General features: G+C 33.8%; 1 protein-coding gene across 8 annotated transcripts in view; it reads right to left on the bottom strand.

Annotated features, from left to right (window-relative positions):
- PCDH7 (protocadherin 7) overlaps window positions 1-16,207 on the bottom strand; it is a 454,149-nt gene that overhangs the window by 236,236 nt on the left and 201,706 nt on the right. For 3 of the 8 annotated variants that reach the window (XM_017875679.1, XM_017875681.1, XM_017875686.1), the window contains one exon: window positions 11,237-11,453. In XM_017875679.1, the coding sequence (XP_017731168.1) occupies window positions 11,237-11,453 (217 nt within the window). The remainder of the gene's footprint in view (window positions 1-11,236; window positions 11,454-16,207) is intronic. The other 5 variants (XM_017875683.1, XM_017875680.1, XM_017875687.1 and 2 more) reach the window with 2 other exon arrangements.

Below are 16,207 nucleotides of genomic sequence, written 5' to 3' on the forward strand. Positions count from 1 at the left end.
AAAAAAAAAAAAAAAAAAGTCCTGAAAAATAGAAGCATAAAGCAATTAGAAATTCATTAAGATTGACATCAAAAGATGCCACCATGCCCCTGCCTCTGATAATGATGTCACAATGGACTTGGTGACCTGAGAAAGAAATTCTCAATTGTGTTCTTAATTCCATTTTCTGGTTTCCAGCTTTCTGAGTTGTCTCAATTCTGTTAAATCTGTATCAGCAACATCAGGCCCCTATTTCGTACACATAATTTTATTTATTTATTTATTTATTTATTTATTTATTTATTTTTGAGATGGAGTTTCGCTCTTGTTGCTCAGACTGGAGGGCAATGCACGATCTTGGCTCACCGCAACCTTCGTCTCCCAGGTTCAAGTGATTCTCTTGCCTCAGCCTCCTGAGTAACTGGGGTTACAGGCATGAGCCACCACACCTGGTTAATTTTGTATTTTTAGTAGAGATGGGGTTTCTCCATGTTGGTCAGGCTGGTCTCGAACTCCTGACCTCAGGTGATCCACCCACCTCGGCCTCCCAAAGTGCTGGGATTACAGGCGCGAGCCACCATGCCCGTCTAGTACATACAACTTTAATTCAACTTTGTGTTTTATTTTGGACACGTATATGGAAGAATAATTCCAGAAGTATCATGCAACGGTAGCCAAGGCACAGGTCCTGTCTTTAAGCAGTTTATGGTACAGTGGGGAAGAATGGTGGTAAAAACACAAAATATCTCCCATGCAAATGACCCAACTCTTTGTTAATCAATATCTACATGATCCCACACGTCTACTTCTCCATCTTCATCTCTGTAGGACTAGATATTTGATAGTTACTACTTTCCCAATGCTAACTTCATTTATCCTGTCACATTTTGTTTGTTTCAGTTTTTACTTTTTTGTTTGTTTGTGTTTTGTTTTGTTTTGTTTAGAGACAGGGTCTCAGTCTGTCACTCAGGCTGGAGTACACTGCCATAATTAAAGCTCACTGCAGCCTGGAACTTCTGGGCACAAGTCCTCCTCCCTCATCAACCTCCTAAGTGGCTAGGACTACAGGCATGTGTCACTACATCTGGCTAATTTTTAAACTATTTTTTGTAGAGACAAGGTCTTGCTATGTTGCCCAGGCATATCTGGAACTCCTGGGCACAACCAATCCACCCACCTCGGCCTCCCAAAGTGCTGCAATTACAGGCATTAGCCACCTTGCCCAGCCTGATTTTGTTTTTAATGTATTTCACGGTCACATTCGTTGAAACTTACTTCTCCTTTATTATCTTATATTTCAGTACTTTTCAACATTCTGTTTGGATAACATCACTTATCTGGTGCCATATATTTAAATTGTAGTCTGAATTATTCCCAAGAATTCAGTATTACCAGTGTTCTAATGACTCCTAAAGCTACATTCTTCTGCTTATTTATACTCACAAATTTCGGATCTATATCCTGTTAAATATCACTTGCATTTTTCAAAGATACCTTAAGTACAGCATGTCTTAACCAGAATCATTCCAATGAAAATGTGCTGCTCTTTCCTCTTTTCCCAGGTTGGCAAATGGTACCACTTTTTCCTCACCCTCTCAGGTAGGTATCCTTGGTACCTCTCACAGTTCTCCACAGCCTTATCCACATTTCTGCTTAGCAAATCCCTACTTTTCCACCCTTCAAAGCATGGCTATGATTCTTTATAACCCCCACTCATGTCCTCCTCTACTTCTTGTAGCATATAATCAATCTCTCCATATAGTGCCTCTCATGCCTTTACTTTTAAACATCTAATCTGCACACGCCATTCTCTCTGACAATATGTAAATGCTTAGTAAACAGAGCCTGTCATTCATCTTTGAGTCCTTCATAAAAATTTGCATAAAATAAATGCTCAACAAATGGTCGTTGAATTTTACTCAATGGATTCTTATAACACTCTACATTCCCTGTTCATTGTATAAAATTTCAGCTATAGCTGCTATGACCTTTGGCTACAAACGCTGCCTTGGTGAAATGTGGCCTCACAAGGAATTGAAACAATAGGCACAATTCAGCATTGGGCACTAGGGTTTAGAGGAATGCAACCTAAGAAATGCATACCACTCTCAGATCATATAGGGCTTCTGAACTACTTAATTAATGAAGATGCTAAGCATTGCGAAGCAGAAATAAAACCATGGGAGATATATTTTCAAGCAGAAATGAAAAAGATTTTTCAATAGCTGGGTACTATCCTATTGTCTGTTTACTCCCAAAACATACCACTAATCACAGATTTTATTTAAACATTTAGTATCAAAAATTAATTTCCTTTAAGATTATCATATATTAGTAGTTGAAACTCTGTTCTAGAGGAGGAATTTAAATTTGCATGCATTTCAGATATTTTCTCATTCTTATAAAGAACTTAACAATTATATTTTCTGGACAATAATGAGAAGACATACATGATAATGAGACTTCATGCCAAAAAATCTACCTGCATATATTAAGTAAAATTTATCAGAGACAAGATTAAAAACAAAGCAACCTACTGTCTATATTTCAGTATAAAGGGATTGTAATATAAATACTGTATGCTTAATTTGAATCTATAACAATTACGAAACAATTTGCCACCTTCACAAAAGAAACGAGTTGCTTTTTTTTTTTTTTTTTGGAGACGGGAGTTCCTCGCCTCTGTCGCCTGGCTGGAGTGCAGTGGCCGCGATCTCAGCTCCTGGCAAGGCTCCGGCTCCTGGGTTGACGCCCATCTTCCTGCCTCAGCCTCCCGGAGTAGCTGGGGACTACAGGCGCCCGCCACCTCGGCCGGGCTGTAGTTTTTTGTATTTTTTAGTAGAGACGGGGTTTCACAGTGTTAGCCAGGATGACGAGTTGCTTTTTAAAATAAATATAATGTAATCCAATCTACTCTACTCCAATGTAATTTAATCATCTATTTAATTTGAGTAATACAACTGGTCTGAAAATAAATAACAATGACTTCAAAAGATTATTTACAGGTTCTTACTGAGTTTGAAAGGTCTTATTTACAGCACACACATTTTTAGTAATTATCCACGTTTATAAGCAGAGAGAAGAGGAAGACACAAAATTAATCTATTTTATAGTTCAGATGTGGATTTAGCTTCTGCTGCCAATTTCATCAAGGCTAAATTTTAGAGTTTTTGAACTAATTTTGTTTAACATTAAAAAATGAAAAAAGGAAAAGGAAGACATAAAAGGGAACAGTACCTGGACTAGAAAATAAAGCAAATAATTTGAATTTATTTGGCTTCAAATGAAGCCTACAGACCAGTATAACAATTGTTTTTAAATACATCAAAGATGAGTAGGTAAAGGGAGAGGATGTGCAGGAAAAAATCATTTCAAGGCCTTCTTCCCGTCCAACATTTTATTTATAAAATAAAAATTTTCGAAACTTGCGTTTATAATTGTTTCTTCCATATAATTTTCCTTTCCCCCTCTGTACCTCACACCACTCTGAACTCCTCTAATGAGTTTACTACTTTTTTCATTATAATTAATTTACTGTGATCAAGGTTGTATCTCCCAAACATAAAAACTTCCATCTTAAAGGCAGAGATTCTTTCTCCTTCACTTAAATTTCCTCAGAAAGCCTTGGTCATTTTTTATTTTCAGTGTCAGTTTGTTGAATCAAAATGAATAACCACAGCTTTGACACTGTATAATTACCCCATGAAACAAGAGACACCTATTATTCTCCTTTGTTTTATTTGCAAAGCAAAAAATACTTTACTTACTAAAAACCTGCAAGAGAAGAGGTAACAATGGAGGTGTTTTACCTTAGAAGAGGAATATTGAGTTAAAATGACTTTTCAGTAGGTGGGCTAACCTCCCAGGTTAAGAGTACTAACTTACTGGGCAGGGTGGCTCATGTCTATAAATCCTGGCACTTTGCAGGGCCGAGACAGAATAATCGCTTGATTCCAGGAGTTTGAGACCAGCCTTGGCAATATAGTGAGACTTTGTCTCTACAAAAAAATAAACAAAACTTCAGACATGGTGTTGCATGCCTGTAACCCCAGCTACTTAGTAGGCTAAGGTGAGAGAATCGCTTGAGCCGGGGAGGTCGAGGCTACAGTAAGCCAAGAATGTACCATCGCACTCCAGCCAGAGCAAGACCATATATATATATATATATATATATATATATATATATATATATATATATATATATATATATATATATATATATATATATATATATATATATATATATATATATATATATATATATATATATATATATATATNTAAATACACTTAAACAGTCCAGAGTTCCTTTACCAAATAGAAGATGCTTAAGAGTGTTTGTTATGTTTTAGCAGCACAAGGCTTTTTATACATAAACCTGACAATAATATCAGAGGAAGGATAGAATTATATATAATCTATAAGCAAAAAGAATTCAAAGACTGAAATAATACCTTAACTAAATAAGGAACCAAAACAATCAAATGTATTATCAACAAGTGCTGAAATTCACACAAGCAAATGCTTTGGGAGTCTGGAAGCAAGAAAACCACGAACTGACCTCCAAAGTCACTTTGAGATTTCATGAGTGCCCATTCCCTCCTCAGATGTCATAAGGGTTCAGCAAAGTCATCTAGTTTAAAAGGATCAACTTAGAATAAAAAGGGGAATACGGCCACACATTTCATCGAGTTAATTATTAATATTGAGATTAGAAAAGAAAGGACTGAGAATCTGGTAAGCATACTAATTGGACATTATTTTCAGCTCATTTTCCCTGTTAATGTGAATAATTTGCAGCAGTTTAAAGGGAGGTGCAATTTAAAGGGAGGTGAAGAATAATGCATTCAACTAGAACACTTAAAAAAAGAGAAAAGAATGTAGAGGGATCATGACATCTCCCTACCTTGAATGACAGAGAACACAAAGAGTGGGTTGATTTGATGCCAAGAGATAGAAGACTTCCTTCCCCTCATTTTAGGTCTTTGCTACATTTATAAGTCACTACTCACAAGTACTACCCTATGGTACTCCACACAAAAGTCAAAAAATTAACTGGAAAATATTTAAGGTGAGAGTATATACTGGTAATTAAAAAATGCTAAATTTGTGAGGCTGAACATTTTATGAAGTCCTCATGGTTAAGCCATTGTACTATATCAAATCTACCTAAAGTTGGCCAGGTGTGATGGCTCACACCTGTAATCCCAGCACTTTAGGAGACCGAGGCAGGCAGATCATGGGGTCAGGAGTTGGAGACCATCCTAGCTAACATGGTAAAACTCCGTCTCTACTAAAAACACAAAAAATTAGACAGGTGTGGTGGCAGGCACCTGTAGTCTCAGCTATTTGGGAGCCTGAGGCAGGAGAATGGTGTGAACTCAGGAGGCAGAGCTTGCAGTGAGCCGAGATCGCGCCACTGCACTCCAGCCTGGGCAACAGAAGAAGACTCCCTCTCAAAAAAAAAAAAATAAATAAATAAATAAATAAATAAAAAACTACCTGCAGTTAATAATAATCCCAACTATTTATCATTGTTATTTAAATAATAATGGCAAAACATTTTATCAATTAATATAGTGAAAATACAACTTATTACTTATTTATAAATTATCACACATTGTTGTCTTATGTACTTCCTTCTGCAATCCTATGATTTGCAATTGAACAAAGTGAAGCTAAGAGGGGTTAGAAAATAATACTCCTTGTAGGAGGTAAAGCCAGAATTCAAACTGGTATCATCAGATTTCAAAGCTTGTTTTGTAAACTAGTAGATTCTACTCACAGCACTGCCGATTATTCTATAGATTCTTTTAGATTGTACTGTTCCTTTTACCAGACATAGGACACATTTTAATTAGTTGAGATCTGGCTTAGAGACAGTCTCTATAATCCCTCTCTCTATATATTACTATGAAGAAATCAAAGTGAATAGTACCCTCCCAAAGTGGTGGCATACAGACTTTTGGAGGATACTTGGGAGGTACAGAGCCATGTCACAATTGACAGGAAAAATGAAAAAAATGCAGCCTCAGTCAGACACTGGCAATTAGAGTGACATAGAGAAATGCAAAACTATGAAAATGAATCCTTAGCAAGGAATGTTAGTCTCTTCCTGCAGAAGACGAAAAAAGGTATGACAAGCATTTGGTTTTTTAGGTATTGTGCTTATGCCATTAAAAAGTATATGAGAATCTATGGAAAGATGGAAGAGGCAGCCTTGCTAGAGAAGTTTGCTCAACCTACATGAAATCAGCACAAACCAATAACTAGACAACTTTACCTGACAGATGCCTGCTTGAAAATTGGGTAAACAGGAGAAAAGGAGAGAGAAAGAGGAGGTCCTTTATCTCCTACAAAGATATGCATTTAGTCTCTAGTCCCATTACACTTGGCCATTAAAAATTGGTGGTTTATTCCCAATGATATTTCAAATACACTGTCTAAAAGCAATATGAAAAGTCCATGGTTTACTGCAGCATGTTTAAATAATCAAGGACAAGGTATAATGCATGTAGAATGAAGAGATGAAGGAAACAGAATGAATCAAACAGTTGAGCTTAGCTTATATAAGTGTGACAAAGTAAGGAAGTTTGGAAAGGGAAAGTTCAAAAATATTCATGTATAAAAGTCAAAAGTATTATTTAAAGATCTGAGAAAATCAAGAGGCATAAAATGAATTAGGGATTTAGAGTGGCCAAATTTCTAACCTCATTTAACTTTTATAAACCTGTTTTATGGATCATCTGCTGTTTTTTTTTTTTTTTAATTTATTTTATGGTTGATATTTAAGAAAGTCTACCTACAGAAAAATACATATCATTTCCTATCTTTTTTTTTATTTGCACTCTGACCAAAGTTCACACTGCTAAGTAAGAAAATATATGTGCTTATTCTATTGTGAAATGTCTTAATCATAATTAATGTATTTCGAGGGCATTGCACTCAGGGCTTGATCAGATGCAGATGGCTCTTGCATAGTGGGATCTGAAGGAGGCTCCACAGCTGTCTCCCACGCTGGCCTACTATGGTGCCAACATTTCCACCCACCTGGCCAGAAATCACACCATTTGATTCAGTCCACTCCTTTGATTTATGTAAAAAATGCATTTTCTACTATTAAAATGCACTTGCTGTGTGGGTTGACAGAAAGGCCCTAGAATCAGTATTGGCCTGCCCACATTAACATACATTATCAAATTCACTCACTATCTCACTATGAGACAAATGTCTCTATTCTATAGCATAAAAGATACAAGAAAAATTGAATGTAAGAGAATCACAGATTATTGGACCTGGAACCGAGTAAGATTTCAGAGTTGATTGATTAATTTCCTTAGACAGTAGCCTACCCACACCGATGGCAAAATTGAGATGAGAAGCCAAGAGAGGTGTTTTCTATATCTGAGCTTATTAAACACTAATTATCACAAAGGCTTACATAGCAAAGGCAAACTGGCTTTGCAAAGATAATTTAGAGGGGGCTTTGGAAAGATCAAGTAGGCCACGGCATGAAGGACCAGGATAAATACCATAGACCTAAAGAAACTGTTCTATCCCACTCCAAGAGAAAGTCTGAAGAGTACTGCATAATTAAAATAAGAGCAAACTCTTGCATAGTCAATGCTTGCCTTGAATGAGATGGTGCTTTTAAGCCTAATGTTTGGGTTTTACTTGAATTATCAATTCATAGCAATATGCATCAATTATTCTAACATTTTCATTATCAAATGTTTTTATTACCTATTTCCCACCATAAACTCTATATGAATTATTACTTTATTGCTAAATGTATTGTAATGAAATAACAAATAACCAATTACTTCAATGTTTGATTAGATTGATACTAAAGGATTAGCATGAGATTATCATAATGTTGATGATAATTAAAGGCAAAGAAATATATATTAGTAATCTTTATCACAAATAAATGTATAACTAATAAGGTTTTCTTAAACTATTTTTTAAATGGTGTAATGTAGGGTTAGGGACCTGAGGCATTTTACAGATTTGGAACTTTAAAATGGTGGGTCTCATTCTACATTATTAGATTCTGGTGGTAAGAAATTATGTTTATTCTTATGGTGTATTCTTTTTCCTTAGCTAATAACAGAATAAAACCTCATGCCACATTTGGCAGTAATGTGTTTTAGAATATAGCTTAAAGCTTGTTAAACAGGGCATTAACACACAGGCCCTTGGGATGAAATTGTATTTATCATACTACAGTACAGAAAGAAGATAACACTTTTGTAAAACGTAAGTACATTTCACTTAAATTTTCCTGTTTCAGTTCCTTCTTTGCATTTGTGAAAACGTATTTTTATCATTAGCTATCTTAACTTATTCCTGGTTTGTAGCATGACATTGGAATTTTGCTTGTTATTGCACTGGAAATTATCTTCTCAATTTTACAATGAAAGTTAATCCCAAACACTTGGTGATAACTGCATTGTTTCACATAGGTTAAAATTCCAGAAAAATATTTGAGGTCATAATAATAAGGAACTAGCACAGCATCCCAAATGCTATTTTAATGGAAAATCCAAATGAAAATCCAATACAAATCCTGATTAAAACCTAGTCAAGCAAAAAACTACAGATTACCTGGATTCCAATTAAATGTGACAAATGAATACTTGACAGGTTTCAATTCCAATTCTATTTATGTCAGAATGATCCATTAATATTGAAGATGAAATTACCAGAATTTAAGCGATACAATTGTACTTTATGGCTAGATGAGTAGTTTGAAAACATGGACCCAACAAAATTGTTACTCAAAGGTCAACTGCTACAGTTAGATCACCCATAGTGCATTGCATTTCATTCTGTTATTACCTATAGATCAAGGTTAATATGAATCACAGCTAGTAGATGACAAATGGTCACACAAACTCTGAATTTCAAGTGTTGATCACATACAAAATCAGGAAAAATCCATTACATTATCATGGCCCTTCCTTTTAACAGGTCTTAAAAACTTAGTTATAAAAAAGAATTAAAGGTCGCTTTTTGGAACTCTTTCTCATTATACTTTCTATTTTATTAACAAGCTCACCTGTTAAGTTTTCCATGACATGTATGTTTCCTAAAACGTAACCGACATGTGTTTGTCACATATAATTATATTTTAATTATTCATCATTTCTTTCTTATTTTAAAGGTGATGAATCCCCATAAACTAATAAAACAGAAACTAACATTAAAAAATGATTATAATGTCAGTAGTACAAAGTCTTTTTTTAATAAAGCTGACATCCAAAAAATAAAAATTTAATTGTGCATTCTGTTCTTTACAATAAGAATAAGTACTTCTTAAAACACAAACAAAATTATATGTTCTCATGAAAAGGTAATCTCAGATGTAGTAATACCCCTAAATTAAGTTAATCCTGCCTTCCTAGGTATGCTCTATTTATCATTTATCTATATTAAAAATACTGTAATTACATATATGTATTACATGTAGTTACATGTACTATATATGTATTCTATATTACATGTACATATCTGTAATTACATGTTACATGTGTAATAAAGAATACATTATAGGGCATATGATTACATACATGTAATTGCATGTAATTACATAATTATCTTTTAATTATTCATTATTTATTTCTTATTTTAAAGGTGATGAATCCGCATAAACTCATAAAACAGAAACTAACATTAAAAAATGATTATAATGCCAGTGGTAAAAAGTCCTTTTTTAATAAAGCTGACCTCCAAATTACATATGTAGTTACACATTACGTATGTAATTACAGTATTTTAGTTTAATTTCTTTTCCAAATAATTTTAAACATATCTGCCTTAAATATATTTTCATCAGCATTGCAATTCATACCAAAATTGTATGCCCATTAAAAAAATTACTAAAAAAAAACATAATTCTTAGAAACCACACCAGACTCCCATCCACATAAGCACACACCACCATACACACAGATAAACATGCCTTTATAGCCATAAGGCAAAAATGTCATTTTAACTATGCAAAATTAATCAAGAGGGACATCAGTCATCAGACCCTGATATCATATCTTCTTACCCAAGAACAATGTGGATAAATAATTATTTAGCATAATATAATTTAGCAATACTTTCACTTGGGGTCATTTATGATATATTGTATTCTAATATTGGATTTTAATATTCATAGGTAAACTTCCAGAAGAAAATCAGTCTTTCTCCTGCATTAATATGCTCTACTTGCATATATATCGGCACTAAAGAAACTGGTATATAACACAAAGTTAGAGTATCTTATTTCACTCGGGGGTTGAGATAGCAAAAGACATAAATCCATTTCAAGTTTTACTAGGGATAAAATGTGTGTGATTCCTCTTCTTTTCTCTCTGTATAACCGTATCTCTCTCTTCATATTTGAAAGAATAATGAAGTTTGGATGAATTTTACCATTCCATTATTTGACACAAATCTATTCCTCAGGCATTTACTTATGACTCAAAATCCAGAAAATAAATCACCAAATTATCTCTGGGAATATAAACAAATGTGGAAAGTTTTATAAGTGCTACTTGCAATCTAAACGTATAACTTAAAGGAAAATGTATACAAGGTCAATTGTGGTAATTATGAGAATCACCTCAAAACAGTATAAAAAGACGGAGTATTATGATTTATTTTCCTTCCTTTCTTTCACATAAAAATGAAAAAACACCTTATATTTAAGTAAGAGGGAAATTCTAATAGTATTTATTGCATATTATATAGAACAAAGTAGTACGATTCTCCTTTGACTCTATTCAGTGATCACTGGAAAGGAGAGGTTTGAAAACGCTTTTCTAAACATCTAGGACAAGAAAAGGTAGAGCAAGGTATGTTTCTTTCATTTCCTTCCACTAAGACTAGACAGTTGTACTTGAAGAAATAGTTGCATGACAAAAATGAATAGAAGAAAACAATTAGACAAGACCTTTCTTGGTGACTATTGTTTAGGAATTCTGCACTTGTTTAGCTTCCTTCACAGTGGGCCCTGTTCTGATTTATTTATAAGTGCGTTTATTTCGGACAGGATGTTTTAAAATGGTGGTGCAATTTGGGTGAATTTTATCTACAGAGTTATGTTCCTTTATTTGGCATTTCTGTGTTTCAGCAAATATTTATCACTTAAATAAAATGATTTTAATGTCAGCTATTTTATTTTGGTTTTAGACTGACCTTCGTGAGTCAACTTATTACGGCTCACTAGCGTGATTATGTGTGTGGATGTTGTGTTTGCCCCTACCATTTTCCATATGCTCTGCCTCACCAACACTGCCATCCGGCGTGGTCCTTTCATAGTTGTCCTCTGGGAGTGGAAGGGCACCCAGTCTTGGCCCTGAAGAACTCTTACTGCTTGGTGTTTCTGACTCCTCCAGCCCGCTGTCATAGCAACTCTGCAGTGACCCTTGATGTGGGTCCTGAGGCTGACTCACAACAGAAAACGTCACTCTACGAAATGGCTGCAAAAGAAAAGATTCTGAATGTCACTACGATATAAGATTGTAAATGATCTTATTAACAAAAAATACATAAATTATATACATTAAGGTCTACCGGCAACTAATACAAAATATATAGATATGTTGAAATCGCGTTAGTTAACTATGTATTATCTAAGGCAATGTCTAGAACTTAGATTTTATTATGGTAAAACTGGAAATTTCCTTTCAGAAACAGAGATTTAAAAAACAGTAATTTCACTAAAACACACATTTAAATCTGATATGTTAGTTCCACATATTCAACCTTTTTCTATTCTAATAGTACTCACTTCAGATATGCTTTCCAGAAATGGACTCTAAAAAAACAAGGTCACTGATTTGTGAAGGCAGTAAATATTGAACTAATCCATTGTAAGAAGACTCAATTTTTAAATACTTTGTCCATATGATACAAAGTTATAAAATCAAATGAGATGGCAGTTGACTTAAACTATTCAAAGTACAGCTGACAAATAGGAATTTAGATGCAGTGCTAGGAAACAGAAATATGTTTATGACATAATTCCTATAAAAATATTGTCTATTGACCTTGAAATTGTAAGAGTTTTACTGAAATAATAGATAAAGGTATCCCTAAACAGTGAGTAGAAAATAAACTATAAAGTTTAATTGTGTGTTCTTAATATTACTGTTTGTGATTTGTTCAATAAAGTAAAATCATGTACAGCCTTTAATTTGTTTCTTAAAAATTTTATGAAACTTTATCCAATTGAACCCCACAATTTGCTATGTTACTAACAATGGCTGGACTGAAGATGGAAGGTATTTGCAGATTATCTTAGTTAACGACAAAATAAAATAAAATAAAATAATAGGCTCATTAAAGGAACAAACCAATGACATGTATTGACAGTGCTACATAAGAATTATAATTTGGAAAAACATATAAAAATGTCCTGCAATGTCAGTCTGAGATTATTCTTGGCAATAGTTGTATCCATAAAGCAGCTGCATGAATTTGAAAATGTCAGAAGTGTACATATTTTAAACTTATAACTCAGACTGTTTCTTTTTATTACAAAGTATAAAATTAATGCTGCCAGAAAACAGTAAAAGGTTACAAAACCTTTTTTGCACCTTTATAACTTGAATGTTCATGATACAAATTACTAATCATGACCTGGACCAGTAGAATTTTAGAAATACTAAGGATTATATGCACATGGTAGGTTATTAATGGGAAAGCTAAGAAGAGTTATAACATCTCCCCCAATTTATAAATTGGCTTTGCTAAAGACAAACACATGCTTCCATAAAATTTCCCTTTATTTTGTCATAGATGGAAGACTAGCTGAAAATATCGTGAATTCTCAGTATTTTTAACCCGGTAGCTCACAATTCATGTACTTATTTGAAGTGTACAATCTTTACAAAGTCTCCTTTTTATTCTGATTCAAAGTCAAAATCAGAATAGCTGAATCTTAATACAAAAGGAAAACATTTAATTCATGTTCTCTTCTTTATAATGTTTCACTGAATTGGAACTGCAGTATTTATAAACAATTACAAATATTTTCAATATACATAGTATGTATGTCATGGATTTAAATTTACTCACAATAAACTTTTTAGAAACATTATTCTTATTTCACTAATGATTCTCATATTTCTTTACAGTAATATAGTTGTGATATTTTACCCCGTATTTAATAAATATGTATAAGGAAATGTAAATACCCTGTATTTAAAAAATAAACAAATCAATTTGTACCCTCATTTTTAACCCCCTTCCCCATTTTTAACCTGTGTATGGTGTATTTTCCTTTCTCCCACCCCTCCCGGTCCACCCCCAACCCCCCCATCCACCTCCATCCACCCCACCACCTGTGACTGTTTAATGCTTTTGGTCTCACCTTGGAAATGAGACCACTGACAGTCTCCTAAAACCACATTGTTCTACACACAGAAAATATTCAGTAAATACTTCTGAACAATGAAATTTTAATGACAATGTTGAATTTAGCCGAGAATGTCAAGGGTTATGCAGACATATTATCATTTAAAGACATAGCAATGGATTTAAAAATAAACAAACACATAAAAAGAGAAAGGAGGGTCAACTGCTGTTCTTAATTCTATTTTAATGACTTTCAAATCTTTTAGAATATCCTCATTAACACAAGAAGAAAGCTCAAAATGAATACAGAAATACATAAGACATACCAATAAACTTAGAAACAGAAAATAAGAAATGATTAGAAATGGTGTTTCATTTTGATATAAAAGTAGAAAAAAAAGTGACATTTGGTTGAAATTTGGAATAATTCTGGAAAAATTTTGAAATATGTGCTTAAATGTTTATTCCACCAAAAGTGGATAGGCTAGCAGAGAAACCAGTGATAACTATGTTTATAATGAAAAATGTTAAGAATAAAATAATGTTTTTCCTGTAATGTACTATATAATGACTGCTATGAACCTATGCATTTTGTTTTCTTGATTTCCTACCCTATTTTGACTGTGAATATTTAATCTTTATCAGTTATTTTAGAAGTAAAAATTGCATAATTTTAAAATATTGATATCTATTTATATATTAGAAAATATTTAAATTCATCAATTCTTCCTTTCTTGTATAAAATGCTTTTGCATTTAAAATAACATCTGAATGAATAAAATGTAACTGACAATAAATATTTAAAATAAAATGTATCATACAATGGATTATAATATATCACACCTATCATTTTATTCACATTTTAAAATATTTTATTAGAATGTCATAGTAAGATATCAGCATTACATCACTAGCTCTTCAAATTCATTTTGATAATTTTGAATAATAAGTTTTTTGTGGTCAAGTATTTAAGTTGACAATGTGAACCAAATTAATACAGAAGTCAAAAATCTGAAAGAGCTCCCATTGATGCAAGAATTAAGATTTAATTTAAATAGTATATCAGACATACAGAGTTAGATGAAATGAGAGAAAGAGAGAGAAATGGCAAGAGAGAGGCAGACAGTTGAGTACTGAAAAGATAGCTGTTTTACAGCGAAGGTTATTACACCATATTCATATTATTTATATATTCCAGAAAGATTGACTAAAGCAGAAATGTAAAGCAGAGTGTCAACTCCTGACAGAGAGAATGAATTTGCATTATATATGTAACTGTCACTTTGTTAATTACTGATACTCTGAAGTAGAATAGTTTACGTGATAATTCTTTAACCTAGATGTGCCTTAGTATCACCCAGAGACCTGGTGGAAAAACCAGATGCCAATATCTGGTCCCAACTTAAATGCAATGAATCAGCAATCAGGGCGGGACTCAGAGATCGCGAGTTTTTAAAAATCCCCAGCTGATGAAGAGGCACAGAAAGGAATGAGAAACTTTATTGTCAGGAAGAACATAGGTAGAGGTTCAAGAAAGCAATATGCTCCAGGCAGTTAGCTGGTTCTTTAAGGGTATAAAATAGTTTCCAGGGAGAGTCAGTAGACTCCTGGTTCCATCTTGAGACTTAAAAGTATGGTCATAAAGACATTTAGTAAATTGCAGTGTCTGAACTTTGTATTTTTCTGTCTGGGGTGATAAATGATTTTGTGTCCTGTAAATGCAAATTGATCTATCTAAGAGAAGAGAAAGCAAAGAAAGCAAAAGAGCTTGAGGAAGAGTGTCAATCTGCCAGCTCTTTGAAATTGTGAAGACAAGCTACAGACTTGAATAAGTCCTGCAAGACGGAGATCTTAAAGAAAATTATTCCAAAACCTGTGGATGAGATGTGTGAAAGAATTAAAAAACAAGAGAGTGAAAATCAAATAATTTCTTTAGGTAAGTGAATTATCTAAAGAAAAGATCAATAATGAAGACATTTTCTGACAGTTCCTTATGAAAGAGGAGGAAGAAGAAATGTTGAAGGCAGAAGATTATGCTAGGAGATAAAGTATAATGAAATATTTACCTAGCAAGAAGTAAGGCTGAGAGAAGGTGGTGGCAGTGAAAATGGACAGCAAGGCCATTATAAAGAAAGCCCATATATCTTACTGGATTGAGTCATTAATTCACTAGACCTCCATTTATTTTATGCCTATTATGTCCCAGGGTTTCGAGGATGCTCCAACAATGATTCTACACATTTAAGAAACTCAAAACCTTATCAGTCTATAAAAGCACAAAAATATAATGTGATCAAGTTTCCAGTAAAATGGGGGCATAAACAAGATTCTCTAACACTCAGGAATTTAGGGCAGGCACTGCAAAGACAGTGGTTTGTTGGTTGAGATCTCTAAAAGAAATTTGATAGATAATATATATTTGGGGGTTGATTATAGATTCCATATTCCATATTGCTAGAAGCAAGCAATTAAAAAAAAATGGGTGAGGGCTAGGCGCAGTGGCTCACACCTGTAATCACAGCACTTTGGGAGGCTGAGGCGGGCGGATCATGAGGTCAAGAGATTGAGACCATCCTGGCCAACATGGCGAAACCTCATCTCTACCAAAACTACAAAAATTAGCGGGGCATGGCAATAAGTGACTATAATCCCAGCTACTCAGGAAGCTGAGGCAGGAGAATCGCTTGAACCCGGGAGGCAGAGGTTGCAGTGAGCCGAGATCGCGCCACCGCACTCCAGCCTGGTGACAGAGCGAGACTCCGTCTCAAAAACAATAACAACAACAACAAAAAGATGAGAATGAAAAGCAGGTCACTTTCAAAACTCAGAAGTCAAGGAAACATAACATTTCCAGAAAGGCAATCCTATGTGATCA

This window comes from Rhinopithecus bieti, unplaced genomic scaffold, assembly GCF_001698545.2.
Source record: "Rhinopithecus bieti isolate Rb0 unplaced genomic scaffold, ASM169854v2 scaffold_9712, whole genome shotgun sequence".
In the NCBI taxonomy this organism is placed as follows: Eukaryota; Metazoa; Chordata; class Mammalia; order Primates; family Cercopithecidae; genus Rhinopithecus; species Rhinopithecus bieti.